This window comes from Eschrichtius robustus, chromosome 19 (assembly GCF_028021215.1).
Source record: "Eschrichtius robustus isolate mEscRob2 chromosome 19, mEscRob2.pri, whole genome shotgun sequence".
In the NCBI taxonomy this organism is placed as follows: domain Eukaryota; kingdom Metazoa; phylum Chordata; class Mammalia; order Artiodactyla; family Eschrichtiidae; genus Eschrichtius; species Eschrichtius robustus.
This window is the reverse complement of record NC_090842.1, coordinates 62,055,261-62,073,688: the sequence shown is the minus strand read 5'-3', so window position 1 is coordinate 62,073,688 and position 18,428 is coordinate 62,055,261. Positions and strand designations below refer to the sequence as shown.

General features: G+C 52.6%; 1 protein-coding gene across 3 annotated transcripts; it reads left to right on the top strand.

Annotated features, from left to right (window-relative positions):
* The first annotated feature begins 10 nt into the window (after positions 1-10).
* Positions 11-18,105, top strand: TMEM143 (transmembrane protein 143). Of its 3 annotated transcripts, XM_068527357.1 has the most exons (8): positions 19-360; positions 727-967; positions 2,321-2,425; positions 8,092-8,286; positions 9,806-9,933; positions 11,008-11,287; positions 16,182-16,371; positions 17,004-18,105. In XM_068527357.1, exons 1-8 carry the CDS (start codon positions 338-340, stop codon positions 17,216-17,218), a joined length of 1,377 nt encoding a protein of 458 aa, XP_068383458.1. In that variant the 5' UTR covers positions 19-337; the 3' UTR covers positions 17,219-18,105. The 3 variants fall into 3 exon arrangements, with proteins under 3 accessions (XP_068383459.1, XP_068383457.1, XP_068383458.1); XM_068527356.1 differs by having other exon boundaries at positions 15-360; positions 16,182-17,087; XM_068527358.1 differs by lacking the exon at positions 727-967 and having other exon boundaries at positions 11-360; positions 16,182-17,087.
* Positions 18,106-18,428: the final 323 nt, after the last annotated feature.

Here is an 18,428-nt window from a genome sequence, read left to right as displayed (position 1 = left end):
GGCGTGGCCTCAGCGGACGTTGGGCCGCCCGCCGTTGGCAGGCTGCGCGCGGAAGCCCTGCACCGTCCCAGAAGTCCCGGGAGTCTGGCGCCCGCCCCGCCCCTTTCCCTTTGAAGCTCTTGGACAAGGAGATACTTCTGCAGCGCATGCGCCGAGTCCAAGGAACGCGAGTTGTGGAGCAAGGCAGGCAGATTGCGCGTGCGCAGTCGACACAGGGCGTTAGAAGAAGAAAATGGACCCCGCTCAATGACCCAGGCATTGCGCATGCGTCTTACTGCGGACTGAAGCCGAACCTCGAAGGATCAGGACGCTTTTCTGCACATGTGCAGGAGGCTCAATGACAGTCGAACGTTGGCTAAGGTGAGGGAAAGGGTGAAGGATTGCCTGGCCGGGGGTGGGCGGCCCTGCACCCCTATGTAGCCTTCCGAGCATATCATATGCGCTTAAGACCCACCTGCCGCCTAGACCCCGCAGAGACTAGTTGTGCCACCACAGGGCTTCTGGGCCCGCAATACGCTCCAGGACTTGAAGACCTCTGACCCCTGCCTAGGACTCAGGCCAACTGAGCAGTGTGGGAGGGGACGGACAGGAGGGCCTACGAGGCGGGCGGATGGGCTCTGCGCCCTTCCTGAGGTAGAAACGGCCCCTGGAAGTTGGGACACGGAGGTGGAGAGGGCGCCTTTACCCCCAGATGACCTTTGACTTACGCCCATTTCCCTCGTTTAGGCTGCGGGGAAAGGGTCTGGCCATGCTGCATGTGACCCGAGGGGTCTGGGGATCCAGGGTCCGAGTATGGCCCCTGTTGCCCGCGCTCCTCGGCCACACCCGGGCCCTGTCATCGCTGGCGGCCAAGATGGGGGAGTACCGCAAGATGTGGAACCCCACGGAGCCCCGCGACTGGGCCCAGCAGTACCGCGAGCGGTTCATCCCATTCTCCAAAGAGCAGCTGCTCCGCCTCCTGATAAAGGTACCGCCCGTCCCGGGTCCAAGAGCCTGGGAACTACGAATCCCGGCAGGCCTCGCGGCGGTACAGCCCTTCATGCTATAGAGGGCTGCCCTGGCGCCCCTAGGGAGTTGTAGTTCTTGTTCCCTTTATAGGCCCAGGTGGGCGTGGAGTGAGTTGTAATGCAGGGGACTGACCTTTGAGATGCAGATACAGCAGCAGTTCCAGACTCTAGCTTGTTCTGGGGGCTGGAACAAGCACTCACTGGGGCATGGTTTTTCCCTCTACAAAATGAGTATAATAATCATCCTCATCATTACTATTACTACTGCCTAATAATAATTATTATACCCACGAAGCTATAATTATAATGATACCACACAGAGCTCTTATTATATGGCACTGTGCTAAACATTTCCCACATATTATTGAATTATTGAACAACCCAATAAGAGAGGAACCACCATCATTCCCATTTTACAAATGAGGTAACTGAATCAGGAAAAGGGCAGTGACTCACCCAAGGTCATGACTAGTGGCCCAGATTTGAACCAAAGTGGTCTGACTCCACAGCAGGGCGGGGACAAGGGTGAGGCAAGTAGGCACTTGCTCGACCCTAACAGCTTACCCCACTATTGCCATCATACTTGTGATTATTCTGTATTATCATTCATTCATTTAATAATTATTGATTAAACACCTATATGGACTAAGTCCTGTGCTGGGCTTTATCCATACACAAAAGTATACATACACACACATAAACACACATGTACATATACGGACACACATAATCACATCACATTCTCACCATTGCTTTTTTGAGAAAAGAGGGTATGATCCTCTGTTGCCGATAAGGAAACAGGCTCAGAGAAGTGATGACATTCACCCCGGGCACCGAGATAGGAAGCATAAAAAAGTGGTTAAATATGTGTGCTCTGGAGTCAGATAGGCCTGGATTGGCCACCACTTCTCTTTATACAGACAGTGTAGCCCTCAGCAAGTGACTTCTCTGAATCTAAGTGTCCCCTCTGAACAATGAGGGTTATAATTCCATCAACCTCCTTGCATCCTCTAGAGGATGATATCATGCCAGCAAACAGTGCCTGGCACACAAATAAGGAGTGACTGCTGGTCAGTAAGTGTCAAAGTGGGAACTTGAACATCTAGCTCTTCGAGCCATCTGTTTTTCACTCTCTGGAGCTACCTCAGTTTCTTGGCCAGTGAAATTGATCAACCCTTGTCCCTTCTAAAAAACGTCCAAATTTTAAAGAGCCCAGAGCTATGATTGTCTGTCTGGGCTGCCCAGGAAAGAATTCCTCCCCTTGAGGAAGTAGGGAGAGGCCTAAAGAGAAGTTTTGCTTCCCGAGGTAACAGGAGTTCCATTCCAGTCCTGTGGAGAAGGCGGCTTTGGAGGAGTTTGTGACCCACGTGAACTTTTGCACCTTGTTCCACTACCATCACATCCTGGCCCAGCTGCAGGTGAGGACAGGGCCCCTCTGGCCCCGTCATCCTTGTTTGCTTATCCATTCGTTAAGCAAAAATTCTCTGAGCGCTTACTTGGAGCCTGGCCCTGTTCTAAGCACCGGCAATGCAGCAGTGAGCAGAACAGATGAAGCCATGCCCTTGTGGAGGTGACATTCCAGTTGGGGAGATGATAAATCAATAATTATAAAATATGATACCCAGGAGTTGTAAGTGCTATTGAAAGTGGAATAGAGAGGGACGAGAAGGGCACCTGTTTTAGACAGGGTGGTCAAGGAAGGCTTCTCTGAGGAGGTGACAGGTGAGCTAAGACCTGAGTGAAGCGATGCAGCGAGCCCGATGGGTGTCTGGGGAAGGACATTCCAGGCAGAGCGAAAAGCAAGTGCAAAGGCCCTGAGGTGAGAGAGGGCCTGGAGTGTTGGGGGAATGGCAATGGGACCACTGGCTGGAGGGAGAGAGGGCAGGAGGTGAGAGCAGAGAGGGAGTGGGGGAAAATTGTGCCTGGCCTTGTGGGCCACGCAGAGGACTTGGCTTTTATGCTAAGTGAGCTGGGAGCTGCCGCAGGTGGGCTCTGAGCAGAGGAGGGTCATGAGCTGATTCGGGTGTCAATAGGATCCTTCTGGCTGCCATGTAGGGAACAGACGGTCAGAGGCAGGGAGATCTATTAAAGAGTCTATTATGTTTGTCCAAGTGAGAGATAATGGCAGCTCCCACAAGGGTAATAGCAGTGGAAGTGGTGAAAAGTGGTCAGACGCTGCTAATGGTCCGAAGGCATCAGCATTCGGCTGTGTGGGCGGGGCCTTGAGAGAGAGAGGAGTCAAGGGGGCCTCCAGCGGTTCAGGCCTGCTTCTCCCGAAGGATGCAGCTGCCACTTACTGAGACGTGGAAGACAGAGTGGGGGGCAGGAGACAGGTCTGTGGGGAAGATTGAGAGCTCGGTTTTGGACTCAGAAATTTGAGCTGCCTATTGGACAGCCCGGTAGAGAGAGGGACTTGAATGCCCACAGGCTGGAGGTCAAGGGAAGGGGCTGGGCTAAGAAATAACCCTGGAAGTATCTAGATGGTGCTACATGCAGCCACCAGGGGGATTAGTCCTGAGGAGTGAGTGCCAGTCCTGAGGTCGGGGAGGGGAACTGGAAGCAGTGAGGGGGCTGGATAAGGAGCAATCAGAGAGAAGTAGAGCTCCAGGAAACGGCGGAAGCCAAATTCTCAGCACCCTCCTCCTCCTTCTCCACGATCTTGTGTTGGGCGTCTCCAAGACCACCCTCAGGTTCCCTGATTTTCACGAGGGGCTCACAGAGCTCAGAAAAGCTGTTATGCTCCCAGTCCTAGTTTATTACAACGAAAGGAGAACAGACAAAATCACAAAGGAAAAAGGCAAGGGGATGGGGTCCGGGAGAGACCAGGTGAGAGCTTCCAGTTGTCCTCTCCCAGCAGAGTCACAGGAACAGTGCTTAATTCTCTCATCAGTGATGCATGACAACACGCAGGGTGGGTGATAACCCACCGGGGAAGCTCACCTGAGCCTTGGTGTCCAGGGTTTTTTATGGTGGTTGGTCAGGCAGCCGTGCCTACGTGGCTGATCTTAGTTACTTAGTCTCCAGCCCCTCCAGAGGTCAAACTGCTACTTTATGGCCCCACCATGAGTCACATTGTTAGCATAGACTATCGGGTGTGGCCCAAGCCCCTGGTAAACCAAAATACTCTCATCAGGCAGGATAGTCCCAGGGCTTAGAGGTTCCCTCCCAGGAGCCCACCAGTTCTCTGGAATGTGCAGGGTTTGGACAACCCAGGCCTGCCGAGTTAACCCTTTACCGCTCTTGCCCCCCTATAGCTCTCCTCTTTGCTTCGATGAGGGGCAACATCGGCCCCTCTGTGTCAGGCTCAGCAACTCCTTCCTGCAGAACCGAGGAGCAGCTGCCATCAGCCCCATTTGCAGAAGCAGAAACTGAAGCTCCAAGAGGGCCCAGATGTGCCCAAGATCATACAGGTCCCAAGTGGCAGAGCTAGGATTTGCACCCCTGTCTCCTGGCCTCCAAGCTCTTCTTTGGGGCACTTTTTAAAAAAGTTATTTAAAAATATATTATTCTATAAACATTTAAATATATTGAAACAGAAAGAATATACAGTGAAGACACACATTCTCACTGAGGCAGCAGATTTTAAACGGAGACACTGAGAGGGTTGGGTAGAAGCACCAAAGGTGAGTGAGACACACTGGGTGACCATTTGCTGGTGACCTAAGTCCCTTGAGGAACCAGGCAAAGAACAAGAAGAGCCCCAGTTCAGGCGCCAGCTCTGTCGTTCACTAGGCATGTGGGTGACCTTGGCAGGTGACCTCTCTCTGCTCCTCCTTTCTCCTACGCATTTATTCATTGAATTCACTCACTAGATATTTACTGAGTGCCTACTGTGTCCCCCGAATGGTTCCAGCTCCCAGGACACAGCGGTAAGCCTGAGATGTGTGTATCTGCCTCATGGCGTCATGTTCTAGTGAGGGAGACAGACCTTTGACAAGGTAAAGAAGTAAAATATGTTAAGAGGTGCTAAGTACCATAGATGGGGGTGCCAGATAAAGTACAGAGCACCCAGTTTACTCATTTCCTACTGCTGCCATAGCAAATTACCATCAACTGGGTGGCGTAAAACAAGAGATTTATTCCCTCAGAGCTCAGGAGGCTGGAAGTCCAAAATCAAGTTGTTGGCAGGGTTGGTTTCTTCTGGAGGCTTGCAGGAAGGGAACCATCCTATGCTTCTCTCCCAGCTTCTGGTGGGTGCTGGCAATCCTTGGCTTGTGGACACATCACTCCAATCTCTGTCTCCATCTTCACATTGCCTTCTTTTCTGTGTGTCCTTTTCTGTCTCTTATAAGGACACTCTCATTGGATTTAGGGCCCACCGTAATCCAGTATGATCTCACTTTGATCCTTACCTTAATTATACCTGCAAAGACCCTATTTCCAAATGAGGTTGTATTCTTTTTTTTTTTTTAAATTTATTTTATTTTTATTTTATTTTATTTTTGGCTGCATTTGGTCTTTGTTGCCACACGCGGGCTATCTCTAGCTGTGGTGAGCGGGGGCTGCTCTTCATTGCGGTGCGTGGGCTTCTCATTGCTGTGGCTTCTCTTGTTACGGAGCGCGGGCTCTATGCACGCAGGCTTCAGTAGTTGTAGCATGCGGGCTCAGTTGTCGTGGCTCGTGGGCTCTGGAGCACAGGCTCAGTAGTTGTGGCACACGGGATTAGTTGCTCTGCGGCATGTGGGATCTTCCCGGACCAGGGCTCAAACCCGTGTCCCCTGCACTGGCAGGTGGATTCTTAACCACTGTGCCACCAGGGAAGCCCGAGGTCGTATTCTGAGGTTCCAGGGGGACATGAATATTTAGGGGACAGTATTCAACCTTCTATACCCAGTTAAATTTGAATTTCAGTTAAGCTATGAGTAGTTTTTTTTTTTTTAAGTATAATTATGTCCATGTAATATAATCCTTATATATTGCATAGGACATACTTAAACTAAAAAATTATTTGTTGTTGATCTGAAAATCCAATTTAACTTGATGTCCTGCATTTTATTTCTTTTTGGCTAAATCTGGTAACCCTAATTAAGAAGAAAAAGAAATCAGAGGTATTTTTGCAATTTTAGGTGGGTAGTCAGGGAAGGCCTCAGTGAGGGGGTGACATTTGAGCAGCGACCTGAAGGAGGCCAGAGTGAGCCATATGGAGATCTGTGGGAACGATAAGTGCAAAGGCCCTGTGGCAGGGGTGTGCATGGTGTGTAAGGAGGAACAGCAAGGTGGCTGGTGGGGCTAGAGCTGAGTGCCCAAGGGGGACAGGGCTGAAGATGAAGTCAAAGAGGGGACCTGGGGCCAGATCCTGCAGGGCCTTGTGGGACACAGTGAGGACTTTGCTTTGACTCTAGGTGAGGTGGAAGCCAGGGGAGGGTTCTGTGCAGAGAATAGGCGTGAACAGATTTAAATGACAACAGGCGCCCTCTGGTGGCCGTGCTGGGAACAGACTGGGGGTGAGGATGGGAGCCGGGAGCTGGGAGTCCCGCGCTGAGGCCACCACAACAGTCCAGGGGGTGAGAAGTGGTTAGATTCTGGATCTATCAATATTCCGAATGTGGTACCATCAGGATTTGCTGATGGGCTGGAGAAAGAGAGGAGTCCAGGATGACCCAAGGCTTTGGGCCTGAGCACCCGGAAAGATGGGCTTGGCCTCTTCTGAGATGGAGAAGATGGGGGGCGCCGTGGGGTGCAGTGGGGGGGGGGGAATTGGGGAGGGAGCAGGTTTGGGGAGGAGTTTCAGGGCCCCAGTGTGGGACATAGAGGGCTTGAGAGGGGGGTGGTGGGGACGGTCGTGAGTCAGACTCTCTACCCGCTGTGCAGGGATGAATTCAGACTGTGAAGGCGAGGGTCTGTGTGAGTGGATGTCCACACTGACCTTGATGTCTGTACCAGGATCTGTGTGCAAATTAGAAGAAAGCATCCCTTACCCTAGCCTGGGGCTGTCTAATATGATAGTCACTATCTACACGTGGCTGTGTAAATTTGAAATAATTGAAATTAAATAACAATTTAAAATCCCATTCCTCAATTGCATCCACCACGTTTCAAGTGCCCAGTGGCCATCTGTGGCCAGCTGCAACCTATTGGATGGTGCACATGGAGATGTTTCCATCATTGCAGGAAGTTCTATTGGATGGTGCTGTTCTATACCCTTTACTTCCTTATGAAAAGATGATAAATGTCTAGGTCTGCAGCATCTACAATGGTACAATTTAGATCTGGTACCTTTGGGAGGGGACATCTAGAATGGTTATTTTGTTGGAAGATAGGGATTAGAGGATGTTATTTTGTGGGCTTGATGTTGGATTTGAGGCAACTGTGACACCCCTAAAGAAATGTCAAGTGGAGAGTTTGTATTAGTTCCTATAAAGGCTTAGCTGCTGTAACAAGCAGGCCCCACAAGGCAATAGTTTAAAGGAGGTGGAGGATTCTTTCTCTCCCACTTAACAGCCTTGTGGTAAGTGGGCCAGGGTGTATAGGCAGCTCTGTTCCACATGAGATGATGCCGGGACCCAGGTTCCTTCCATCTTGTTGTTCTGCCATCCCCTTAGGGCACTGTCTTCATATCTGTGGGCTCAGAACTGGGTTGTAGGCAGAAGAGCATTCTAAGCTGGTAGAACAAGGAAAGAGTGGAAAGTGCAGGGGCGGGCAAGAAGTGAGGGAGAAGGTGTACCTGTCACTTCTGCTCACATTCTGTTGATGAATTCTCCTAGCCACACCTAGCCTCTCAGAGGAAGATGGGAAATGTAGTCCATCTGGGCAGCCCCATGGCCGCCTTCACCTCTATTACTGTGGCAGAAGAGGAGGACAGAGCTCATGCACTGGAAATGGGTATTAGGCCTGGAACTTGGAGGAGAGGTCCGAAATGGAGATGTGGGTTAGGTAGTTATCTGCGCAGAGGTGGTGTTTAAGGGCATGAGGATGGCAAGGCAACTTAGAGCGAGCTTGAGGGAAGAGAAGGAAAGAGGGCCTAGAATCAAGCCATGGGATACCCCATCATTTAAAGGATGGGGCCAGGAACATCCTTATGTGTACCCACAATCCCTCATGCAGTGACCTAGCTCATTTTTCTTCTCTCTGACTCTCTCCTCAGGCCTTGTATGACCCCATCAACCCTGACAGGGACACCCTTGACCAGCCTTCACTTACAGACCCCCAGCGTCTGTCCAATGAACAGGAGGTGCTTCGGGCTCTGGAGCCCCTGCTGGCCCAGGCCAACTTCTCCCCGCTCTCAGAGGACACCCTGGCCTACGCTCTGGTGGTCCATCACCCTCAGGATGAGGTCCAGGTGCTTGTCTTCCAGAGGAGAACCAAAACTCCCAGGATGCCTTGGGGTAGAGGTGGAGCCTTTGGGAAGCAGAGGCTGCCGGGAGTTGTAGTCCTGAACACAGGGCACTAGCCCTTGTGGCACCTTTGGTGAATTAGAAAAAGGCGCCTCCTTCTCAGGTCGCTTCACTGCCTTCTGTTGGAAAAGTATCATAAGATACAGGTCTTCTTAGGACTAGAGACTTTATCACCATCTGCCAGAAAACCAATACAGCTGTCCTTTGGTATGGGGGGGATTGGTTCCAGGACCCCTGCGGATATAAAAATCCCCGGATGCTCAAGTCCCTTATGTAAAATGGCATAGTATTTGCATATATATATGCACATCCTCCTGCATACTTTGTCATCTCTGATTACTTATAATACCCAATACAATGTAAATGCTATGTAAAGTAGTTGGTGGTACACAGCAAATTCCAGTTTTGCTTTCTGGAACTTTCTGGAATTAAAAAATTTTTTTCTCCATGCTGTAGTTGGTTGAATAAATGATGTGAAACTCACGGTTATGGAGGGCTGACTATAATAAATAATATCAGTACAAAATACTCACCATTAAAGTCAACAAAATTAGGGAATTCCCTGGCAGTCCAGTGGTTAGGAGTCAGCGCTTTCACTGCTAGGGTGCAGGTTCCACCCCTGGTCAGGAAACTAAGAAGATCCCATAAGCCATGTGGTGCGGCCAAAAAAAAAAAATAAGTCAACAAAATTATAATAAAAATACTAAAATCTTCCAAAGTTCCACATTTTAGTGATTTTTTTTTTAATATAAATTTATTTATTTATTTATTTATTTTTGGGTGTGTTGGGTCTTTGTTTCTGTGCGAGGGCTTTCTCTAGTTGCGGCGAGTGGGGGCCACTCTTCATCGCGGTGCGCGGGCCTCTCACTGTCGTGGCCTCTCTTGTTGCGGAGCACAGGCTCCAGACGCGCAGGCTCAGTAGTTGTGGCTCACGGGCCTAGTTGCTCCGCGGCATGTGGGGTCTTCCCAGACCAGGGCTCGAACCCGTGTCCCCTGCATTGGCAGGCAGATTCTCAACCACTGTGCCACCAGGGAAGCCCCTATTTTAGTGATTTTTAAGATGTGCTTTTTTTCCGAAGTCATACTTTACTGTCTCTGAAATTGGGATGTGACTTACAAGGGGTAGTGTGAAATAGTTTAATTGGCAATATATTTTCCCTTTTAGTTGCTTCATAAAATAATAAATTATAGAGTGTCTTAAAATCAATGGCATCTTAGATTCTAGGAAATACGGTAATAAAGATGACTGTGACATGAATGGCACCATCTTGGGTGTTGTGCCCTTGTGCAGTATACAACATGAACAACCATACATGGCTGTTCTGCCTACACACTGGGTGATGATAAGCCTGGGAAGTGGGGGGGCAGGGGATCATCCAGGGCAGGGGCATCTAATTCGAGTATCCCGCACTCACACCCCAGCTTATGCTCAGCTGCCCCTGTTTCCTTCTTCCCCCTTGGCAGGTGACGATAAATTTGGACCAGTATATCTACATGCAGTTCTGGGCCCTGGGCCAGCGAGTCGGGCAGATGCCCCGTAAGTCCAGCGTGGGCTCCAAGCGTGGCTTCTTCAGGTCGCCCCCTGCAGAGAGGTGAGGCGGCCCTTGTTCCCCAGCTGCAGCGAGAGGGAGCAAGGTTAGAGTCGAGAGGGGACTGACAGGTCAGTGTCTGGATCTGGGTGTCTGGGACCCGGGTGGGAAGTCAAGAAAGGGGGAGAGGTGAATCAAATACTGCCTTTTCTTTCCAAGGAGAAGTAAGAACTACAATTCCCAGGGGAAGAGAAAGGGTAAAGACATTTTTCTCCATTTTCCTAATGAGGAAAACTGAGGCTCAGAGAGGGAAGACCACATTCTGAAAAAGTGGTGCCGCCAGGATTCTGATGAACATTATGTTTTTAACAGATATTCAAATACAGAGTAGGGTCAGGAGAGCCAGACCTTCTCACAGTCAGCCAGTGGACCTGTCAATCACCCAATCCTTCTGGAAATCAGTGTATCAAATACGGTCACGAATCCAAAAACAAAACACAACAAAAACCAAAGACAAAAAGTCTCTTATATCCCTTAAACCAGTAATTCCACTTCCAGGAATCTATTCCAGGGAGATACTTATACTTGCAGACTCTGTGTTTAATTATCTGTCTCTCATGCTGCACTGTAAGCTCCACAAAGGCAGCTCCACAAAGGCAGTGTTGTCTCTCCAGAGCTAAATAGCACTCCCTGGCACCTAGCAGATACTCTGAAATATATATAGAATTTGAATTTGAAAATTAACTAAAGTAATGAACTATAATGGAAAATTAAAAAAAAAGAAGTATATACATATATACGTGTGTAACTAAATCACTTTGCTGTACACAGGAAACTAACACAATATTGTAAATCAACTATACTTCAATTAAAAAATAATTAAAAAGATAATTAAAGAATCTTAGCTCTCATTTATCAAGTTCTTAAAATCAGAAGCAACCTATGTGTCCAATAATAAGGGATCGCATCATGTCACTGATCCCTTATTGTTGGACACTTATGTCTTTCCTCCCACCATTGTTACTTAGCTTTTAAAATGATGATGTGACTACAGAGCCAGAGAGAGTGTCCTAGGGTTGGAGTGGGGCTCCCTGGGGTGGTCCTGACCATCCTTGCCCCTCCATCTCTGGCCATCAGGAGATACTTTAAGCGGGTGGTGCTAGCAGCCCGAACGAAGCGGGGGCACTTGGTGCTGAAGAGCTTCAAGGACATGCCGTTGGAGGGCCTGGAGCAGCTGCTGCCCGAGCTGAAGGTGCGCACGCCCACCCTACAGCGGGCCCTGCTCAATGTCACATTGGTCGTCTCGGGCGTGGTGTTCTTCGTCAATGTGGGCATGGTGGTGCTCTCCGACCTCAAGATGGCCACCTCCCTGCTGCTGCTGCTCTTCACTGCCTTCATGGGCCTGCGGGCCTCCAAGGTAAGCGGCCCACCCCGCCAAGCCTGCTCCTTGGTGTTCAGCCAGGTCAGGCCACCCTATCGTTTTGTTTCTCTTTTTGTGGATTATTCCTGCTTCGTGCTGTGCTTCCTTTCCTTTCCTTATTTACTCAACACAACCTTGGGCAGGTTTCTTGAACTCTCTGTGCCTCGATTTCCTCATCTGGAAAATGGGTATAATAGCAAGACCTGCCTGGTAGGGCTGTTGTGAGGAGGAAATGAGTGAATCTGTGAGGAACACTGGATGCAGGGCTGGCACGTGGCTAGTGGGACACAAGTGTTCACAGCCACTCACTGCACGCTTAGTGACGTGGGAAGGGTGTGTGTTTTAGAACCAGACTGTCTGGGTTTGAATCTAGTTCTACCGTGTTCTAGCTGTGTGACCTTTTTTTTTTTCTTTTTTGGTGGCTGCACCGCGTGGCATGTGGGATCTTAGTTCCCCGACCAGGGATCGAACCCATTCCCCTGCAGTGGAAGCGTGGAGTCCTAACCACTGAACCTCCAGGGAAGTCCCTAGCTGTGTGACCTTGAACAAGCTGCTTAACTTCTCTGTGCCTCTTTAAAGTGGAGATGACAGTGAGGGTTGTTGTGGGGATTAAATGAATTAATACGCATACAGTGCGGAAAACAGAGCCTGGCACGTAGTACAGAAGGTATTATATGAGAGTTCGCCATTACCATTATTACTAATATTATGACTGATTGGGCTCTTGTCTCCTGAGGCTGGGCTTCCCCATCCTGGCCAGGTGTCACTATCACCAGGGGAGCTCTTTTGTAAACGCAGCCTCCTGTGTTCTAGCCCATATGGACTGAATTGGAAACTCTGGGACCGGGGCCTGTATTGTTAACAAGCTCCCTTCCTGATTCCGCTACACGTGAGTGCAGGGCCGCCTCATCCAGTTGTGCAGGTTGTTCAGCATCCAAGGATGCGCGGCCGAAGGGACAGTTGGGGGCTGGAATCCAACTTGTGCTTTGCTTGCTGAGCCGCGAGCTCTGTCTCGAGGCTGAGGTGGCCTCGAGGGGCTGCCTTTTACTGATTCTCCCCAGGGCTGGCACTGGCCCCAGGAATGGGGACTGGCATGAAGTGTCTGTTGTGCCCGATCATTCACTTGCTGGTTCATGGTTTTCAAGCTGTTTTCAGCCATCCCAATGGGCTCGTAGGCAGCCTGGTTAATAAATCCCACAGATAATAACCAGACTGCGCTGGCTGAGAGGGTTGCGGGGGTGGGGGGAGCACTTCCTACCTAGAACCAAGGGTCAGGTGGGATTGGAGGGAAGCTCTGAAAGGCGGGGACTGAGCCTTTCAGGGGGCTGGGTGAGCACAGCTTGGGGGGATCTCACAGGGATGGAGTCTGGGGTGCAGCGTGGTGAAGCGAGGCCCCAGAGGGAGTGGCGAGGGCCTTGAATGCCAAGGCAGGGGCCCTGGACTTCAGCCTCAGGGCAGGGGGCCATGGAAGGGCTGTAAGCATAGAGGGCGTGTGGCAACCACGGACAACGGAGGGGAGGGTGCCGAGCTGGTCTGGGGAGGATATACACAGTTCTAGCCCAGGGAGGACCATCCATGCCACCTCTCAGTGGCCCGTGGGGATGGAGGGTCCTGAGCCTCTTGGGCTCTGACGCACCCAGTTTAAAACCCAGTTCACTAGTTAATTTACTGCATCCCTTAGACATGGCTGAGCCTCCATGCCCTAACTTTATCATTTATTTATTTACTTATTTATTTGGCTTGTGGGATCTCAGTTCCTCAACCAGGGAATCAGCCCGGGCCATGGCACCGAAAGCACCGAATCCTAGCCGCTAGACCACCAGGGAACTCCCTCCATGCCTTAAATGTGGGCCTCCCTGGCCTCTGGCCAGCTGCCCGCACAGCATGCATCTTCCCCTAAACCCCCTTGTCCTCCCGAGTTCCCTGTCTTGGGGCAGATGCTCAGATCAAACACCTGGGAGGCTCTTTCTCCCTCCACCACCACCCCCCCCCCCCCCGAAAGAGCTCGTCCACTTCCGTGGTTTCCACAAGCAGCTCCCCATCATCTCCTAGATCGGGCTGCTCTGTGCTCAGCCTGAAGCAGCCAAGTTGGCCAGGTGGAGGGCAGCATCTCTCCCACACCTGCTCCTCCTCCTGGTTCTCCATCTGTGGTTGACCCCGTTGTCCCCCAGTCACTGGCTAGACCCCTGGAAGTCGCCCTGGCCCTGCCCCCCAACCCGTCAGTCCTCAGCCCGTCCTTCCTGGCCCCCCACTCCAAGTCTCTGTGCCCATCTCCTCTCCTCTCTCCTGGCTCCAGCTCAGACCCTCTTCCTAGCCCCCACGTTGGTTCCCTCCAGCCCATCCCCATCGGCCCCGGGGCTGGCCCTGCTTCTCCCTTGCTCACAACTTGGTATTGGAGACCTTACTTCCCCAGCCTCATCTGACACAATTCCCAGCTTCAGCTTCACCAAAATATACTTGTAGCTCCTCCCCCCACTTCTCTTTTCTTCTCTCTTTGCACATGCTGTTCCTCCTTCTGAAATGTCCTATCCCCGTTATCGGGCTGACCAACCCTGCCTCAGCCCTTACCCTCAGCTCAGAGGCTCCAGAAAGCCCTCCCAGACTTCCTGGGCTGAGAAGGTTCCTGCTGTACTCTGGTTCACTGGGGGCCCCCTCAGCCCGGCACAGGGGAGGCCCGTGAGGCAGCCTGAGAAGGGTTATTGAGCTGGCATCCCAGAGATGCCGTAGGGCCGGTCCTGCCCTGGAGGGAGAGGTGCGGGGCACACGGACAGACAGCCACGTGCCTGACGGAGGTCGCAGTGGGCCCTGCAGGAACCCGAGGATGCATCTGCCCATCTGTGGGAAGCGACGACCATCCTGAACCTTGACAATGAGGCAGTGAGTGTTTCCCAGGAACAGCTAGGGCTGGCTTGGCCTGTTCCAAGGCCCAGAAGCCTGAGGGAGCAGGGTGTGCTCAGGGCAATGCTCGGGGTAAATTGACTAATTCAGTGCGGGCTGCGTTCAGAGGGGAGAAGCACGAGGTGAGTGGGAGAAATCCTCAGGGGCCAGGCCATGGAGTTTGGACTCTCTGAGGGCACGAGGGAGCCATGGGAGGGCTGTGAGCAGGGGAGGAGCAGGGTCAGTCCCGGGGCTGTGCGGAGACAGACTGGAGTGGGGAAGACTGAGGCCGGGGGGGGGGCGGGGAGGCTGGGGCTGTGCACTAAGTGGGCTGGAGGGGAGGGGACCCGGCCGAGAGAGTCAAGGCAGGAGGCTGGAGCCAGATCCGGACAGGCTGGCGAGGAGGAGGCGGGGATGGTGCCCGAGGTCTGGCCCATGATGGGCTAGATGGTGGGGCCACCCCAGATAGGGACCCCAGGGGAGGAAGAAGCTGCGCCAGGAGCTGGGTGAGAGGAGACACCACACTCAGTGTGGGCCGCGTTGAAGGGAACGTCCAGGTGGCCAGTGGTGAGCCCTCTCCAGGGGGAGGTCTGGCCTCATCTGCGTGCCGCGGAGTGGCACGACCTGCTCACTTAACCTGCGAGAATTCTACTCCATAAGCTTGGCAGAAAGAGGCACACAACCCAACGTGTGTTTCATACCAGACAGTCCGGAACGCACGCAATTCCTGCATCTTGCCTCCAACCAAAGAAATGGAGATTCGTTCCAATGCGGGGACATTAACCAACTGTGCTGGCCTTGTAAGAAGAGAGTGCAGTTCACACAGAGCATGTCATTCGTACTGTGCTGGCCATTTCAGCGATTTTCCAGGGCTGTGTTCATTTCAGAGGCATTTCACCTTAGGTCTTCGAGTAAGATGGGCAACACTCTATGGGCAGAAGATACTTGTGTTGCAAGGACCAGCATCCAGCAAGGGGTGTGGACGAATATGTGTAGCTAATGTTTCAATGCTTGTGACTGGCCAGCCTTTGTGCCAAGTGTTCTATTAACTTCCGGAGCACTTCCTGTCATCTGCCTTGGTTCACAGACAGCGCTGCCCGAGGACTCAGGTCTTAGCCACAGCCTCACGGCTGGAGTGGGGCAGAGATGGGACTGGCATCCAGGCCTGTGGGCTGCAGGACCCAGCAGCCTTGAACTCATTTGGTGGATGAGAAGAGAAATCTGGGTGGAGGTTCTGCGTGTGAGCCCCAGAGGGCACTGGTGGGGTCTCATTTCCCTCCTTAGGGACAACAAGGGTGGGGAAGGGGGTCCAGGTGAGCCGGGGCCAAAGGTGGGGGAGGGGGCAGCCAATAGACAGCTGGGCCCCAGACCTGGCCCTCCCTGCCTTCTTCTCTGAAAACGGCTATCAAGTATTTGTTGTCCGTTAACACTTCTCTTTGACAATTTAACATTTAAAACCTTTTTTTTAATTATGGAAAAGTTCACACAGATGCAGAAATAGAATAGTGTAATAAGCTCCCTTGTAGCCAGCACGAGCGTCAGCAGTTAGCAACAGTCAATCAGGTTTCACCTAAAGACCGCCTCCCCGACCGCTGGATTATTTTGAAGCAGATCCAACACGCATCATCTGGAAACACTTCAGTATGTGTCTAGACGATAAGGATTAAAAAAAAAAAAATCATAGTAACAAAAAGTGCCCAGACTAAAACTCCTATGGTCCGGAAATCCTCGAACACATCCACTAATACGTGGCTCAGAGGAGCAAACCAGGGGCGAGAGCATGTGGGTTAAACATACAAATACCCAGGCCCCAGTCCTGGGGACCTGAACCGAAGAGGTCTGGAGAGGTCCCTGGAGCCCTCGGGAAGGGCTGTACCAGCGTAAGTGACCCAGGGGTGTGTATATGGGTGACGGTGCGTGCTGGGTGGGATGGCGGGGGGGGGGGGTGGTGTTTGGATGGGGGTGTGGAGCCCCAGCACGGCCCTGACCCTCCCGGATCTCGTCTGGCCTGCAGATGTTCGGACAGCGGCGCAGCGTGCAGGCGCTGGAGCTGGCGCACATGCTCTACTACCGCAGCACGTCCAACAACTCGGAGCTGCTCAGCGCCCTGGCCCTGCGCGCGCAGGACGAGCACACCAAGGAGGCGCTGCTGGCGCACAGCTTCCTGGCCCGGCGGCCCCGGGGGGCGCGGGGCCAGCCGGAAGGTAGGACTGTGAGTGCCAGGTGGCCCGCCCCGCCCCGCCCCTTTGCAGCCCCGCCCCCGCGAGGCCCCGCCCCTTCCCAACGCTGCCTGGCTCAGACGTGGCCCCATGTGGAACAAACTCCACCCTGCCCCTACCGGGTTGAGACAACCATTAGTCCCAAGTGGCCCTGCGCCAGTGAGACACCATCCCCACGATGCCCACCTCCCAGTCCCGGCTCGCGCTGGTGAACCCGATTCAGCAGTCGGGACCCCTGACCCAGCTTCTGCTCTTCCCTGGGGTGACCTCCCTCTCCTAACCTCAACCTCGGTAGGAGTCTTGGATCAGGCTCCTGTTGTGGCATGCTCCCCACTCCCCGCCCGCCTCTTCCTATACGTGAACCCAAACACTTCCTACAAGACACCCTTGTCCGTTACCTGTGTAAGCGCCAGGTGGTCCCTCCCCTGAACAAGAGTCCCTGGCTTGTCCCCAGATGAGAGCCCCAAAGCTGAGCCTCCTAGGCTTTGTCCCACTCCCCTAGGCTTCTCCCAAACCCAGACCCCTCTTATTCGCCGTGCTGCACCCTCCCTGCTGCGCGCTCTCAGTCCTTCCAGGTCTGTCTGACCTCCTCAGGACACCTGCCTCTCCCTCTGCAGAGACCTGCCAGTGGCTCCAGTCGGAGGTGGAGAACTGGCTTCTAGCCCAGTCAGGCTGTGACGTGGCCTTCAACGGCACTCGGGCCCTGGCCCACCTGCAAGCCCTGACCCCCAGCATCGGGATGTACCCGCCCCCGGGTTTCCCCAAACTAGACCTGTTGGCTACTATCACTTCCTCCAAGGCCGCACCACCCAGCACTGACGACCCCTTATAGAAACCTCTCTGTCCCGCCCCGCCCAGCCAGCAGGTTGGGAACTAAGCTCCGCCTCCTCCTCGACAAGCCGTCAATCATGGCTACGATGCTTCAACACTTCACAACTTCCAGTTACTCATTACTACTTAACGTTACTCTGTTTTCTTAAACAAAGTCGCCCATCAAGGCAGCCAGCTGTTGCTAGGCCCCCTCTTCGGATGCACAGCCAATCAAAGCTTTTTGGCTCTGCTTTTGTTCCATCTTGGTCCCCCGTCCCCCACCACCCCCGCACCGTAAACATTTAGACGTGGTGCCAGCCAATCACAGCTGTGCAACGCTACAAACCACCAGGCACAGTTGTTAAACTGTGCCCTCCCGAGGCTATATATCACTGTCTTTTTAGCCTGTACCGGGCAAACTGCCCATCGTGTTCACCGAGGCAGAGCTCCAGCCCACGTCCAATGAGAGCCTTTTAGCCCGGTTCTCTGGCAAACCGCCAATGACAGCTGTTGGGCACAACCAACCTTGGGCAGCCAGTTGTCCCTGCATGGAAGCAACCAATCAGAATTTTTAGAGGAGACCTGATCGTTCTATCAATTGCAGCTCCTTATAAGGCAGGCCATTTGGTCAACTGTCGATCAGTTTGTCCAGGCTGAAGGGGTTGGGAGCCTTGTGCCAGGCAGAAAGCTGGGCCAGGAGGAACCAGAAACTATCCTCACCCCAAGGCTCACGTCCACTCAGGCCCCAACAACAAAACTCAGGAGCCTTCCCTGCCCAGGTCCCTCACCCTTTCTACAGAAACTACCTCAGCCTGGATCTTGCCTCCACCAGTGGCCTGTGCAATATTTATTGGTCTATCAATTTCTCCCCTGTCCCCTCTCCCAAAGGAATAAATCATGTTTCATAAATCTGGATGAGTGGGGTAGCCGCAGGGGTTGGAGAGAAGGAAGGCATTGGAATCCTGGAAAGAAGAGACTCTGGGTCTTGGGGGAATGCATTTTGGGTGGGTCCTGGGCAAAGAAAGCTGTAGTCCTAGAGAGAGACTAGGCTTGGAGTTGGTGAAATAGATTGGCTGTGGGTCACAGAAGAGGATCTTAGGGAGGACCTGACTCCTGAGCAGAGCCCTGGTTCCCCAAAAGACTGGGTCTTCTGAACACGGAAGATAGGGCAGATTGTTCACTGCACAAAGACACACAGCCAGGGGATGGATTGGTGTAAAAGCCAGCCTCTC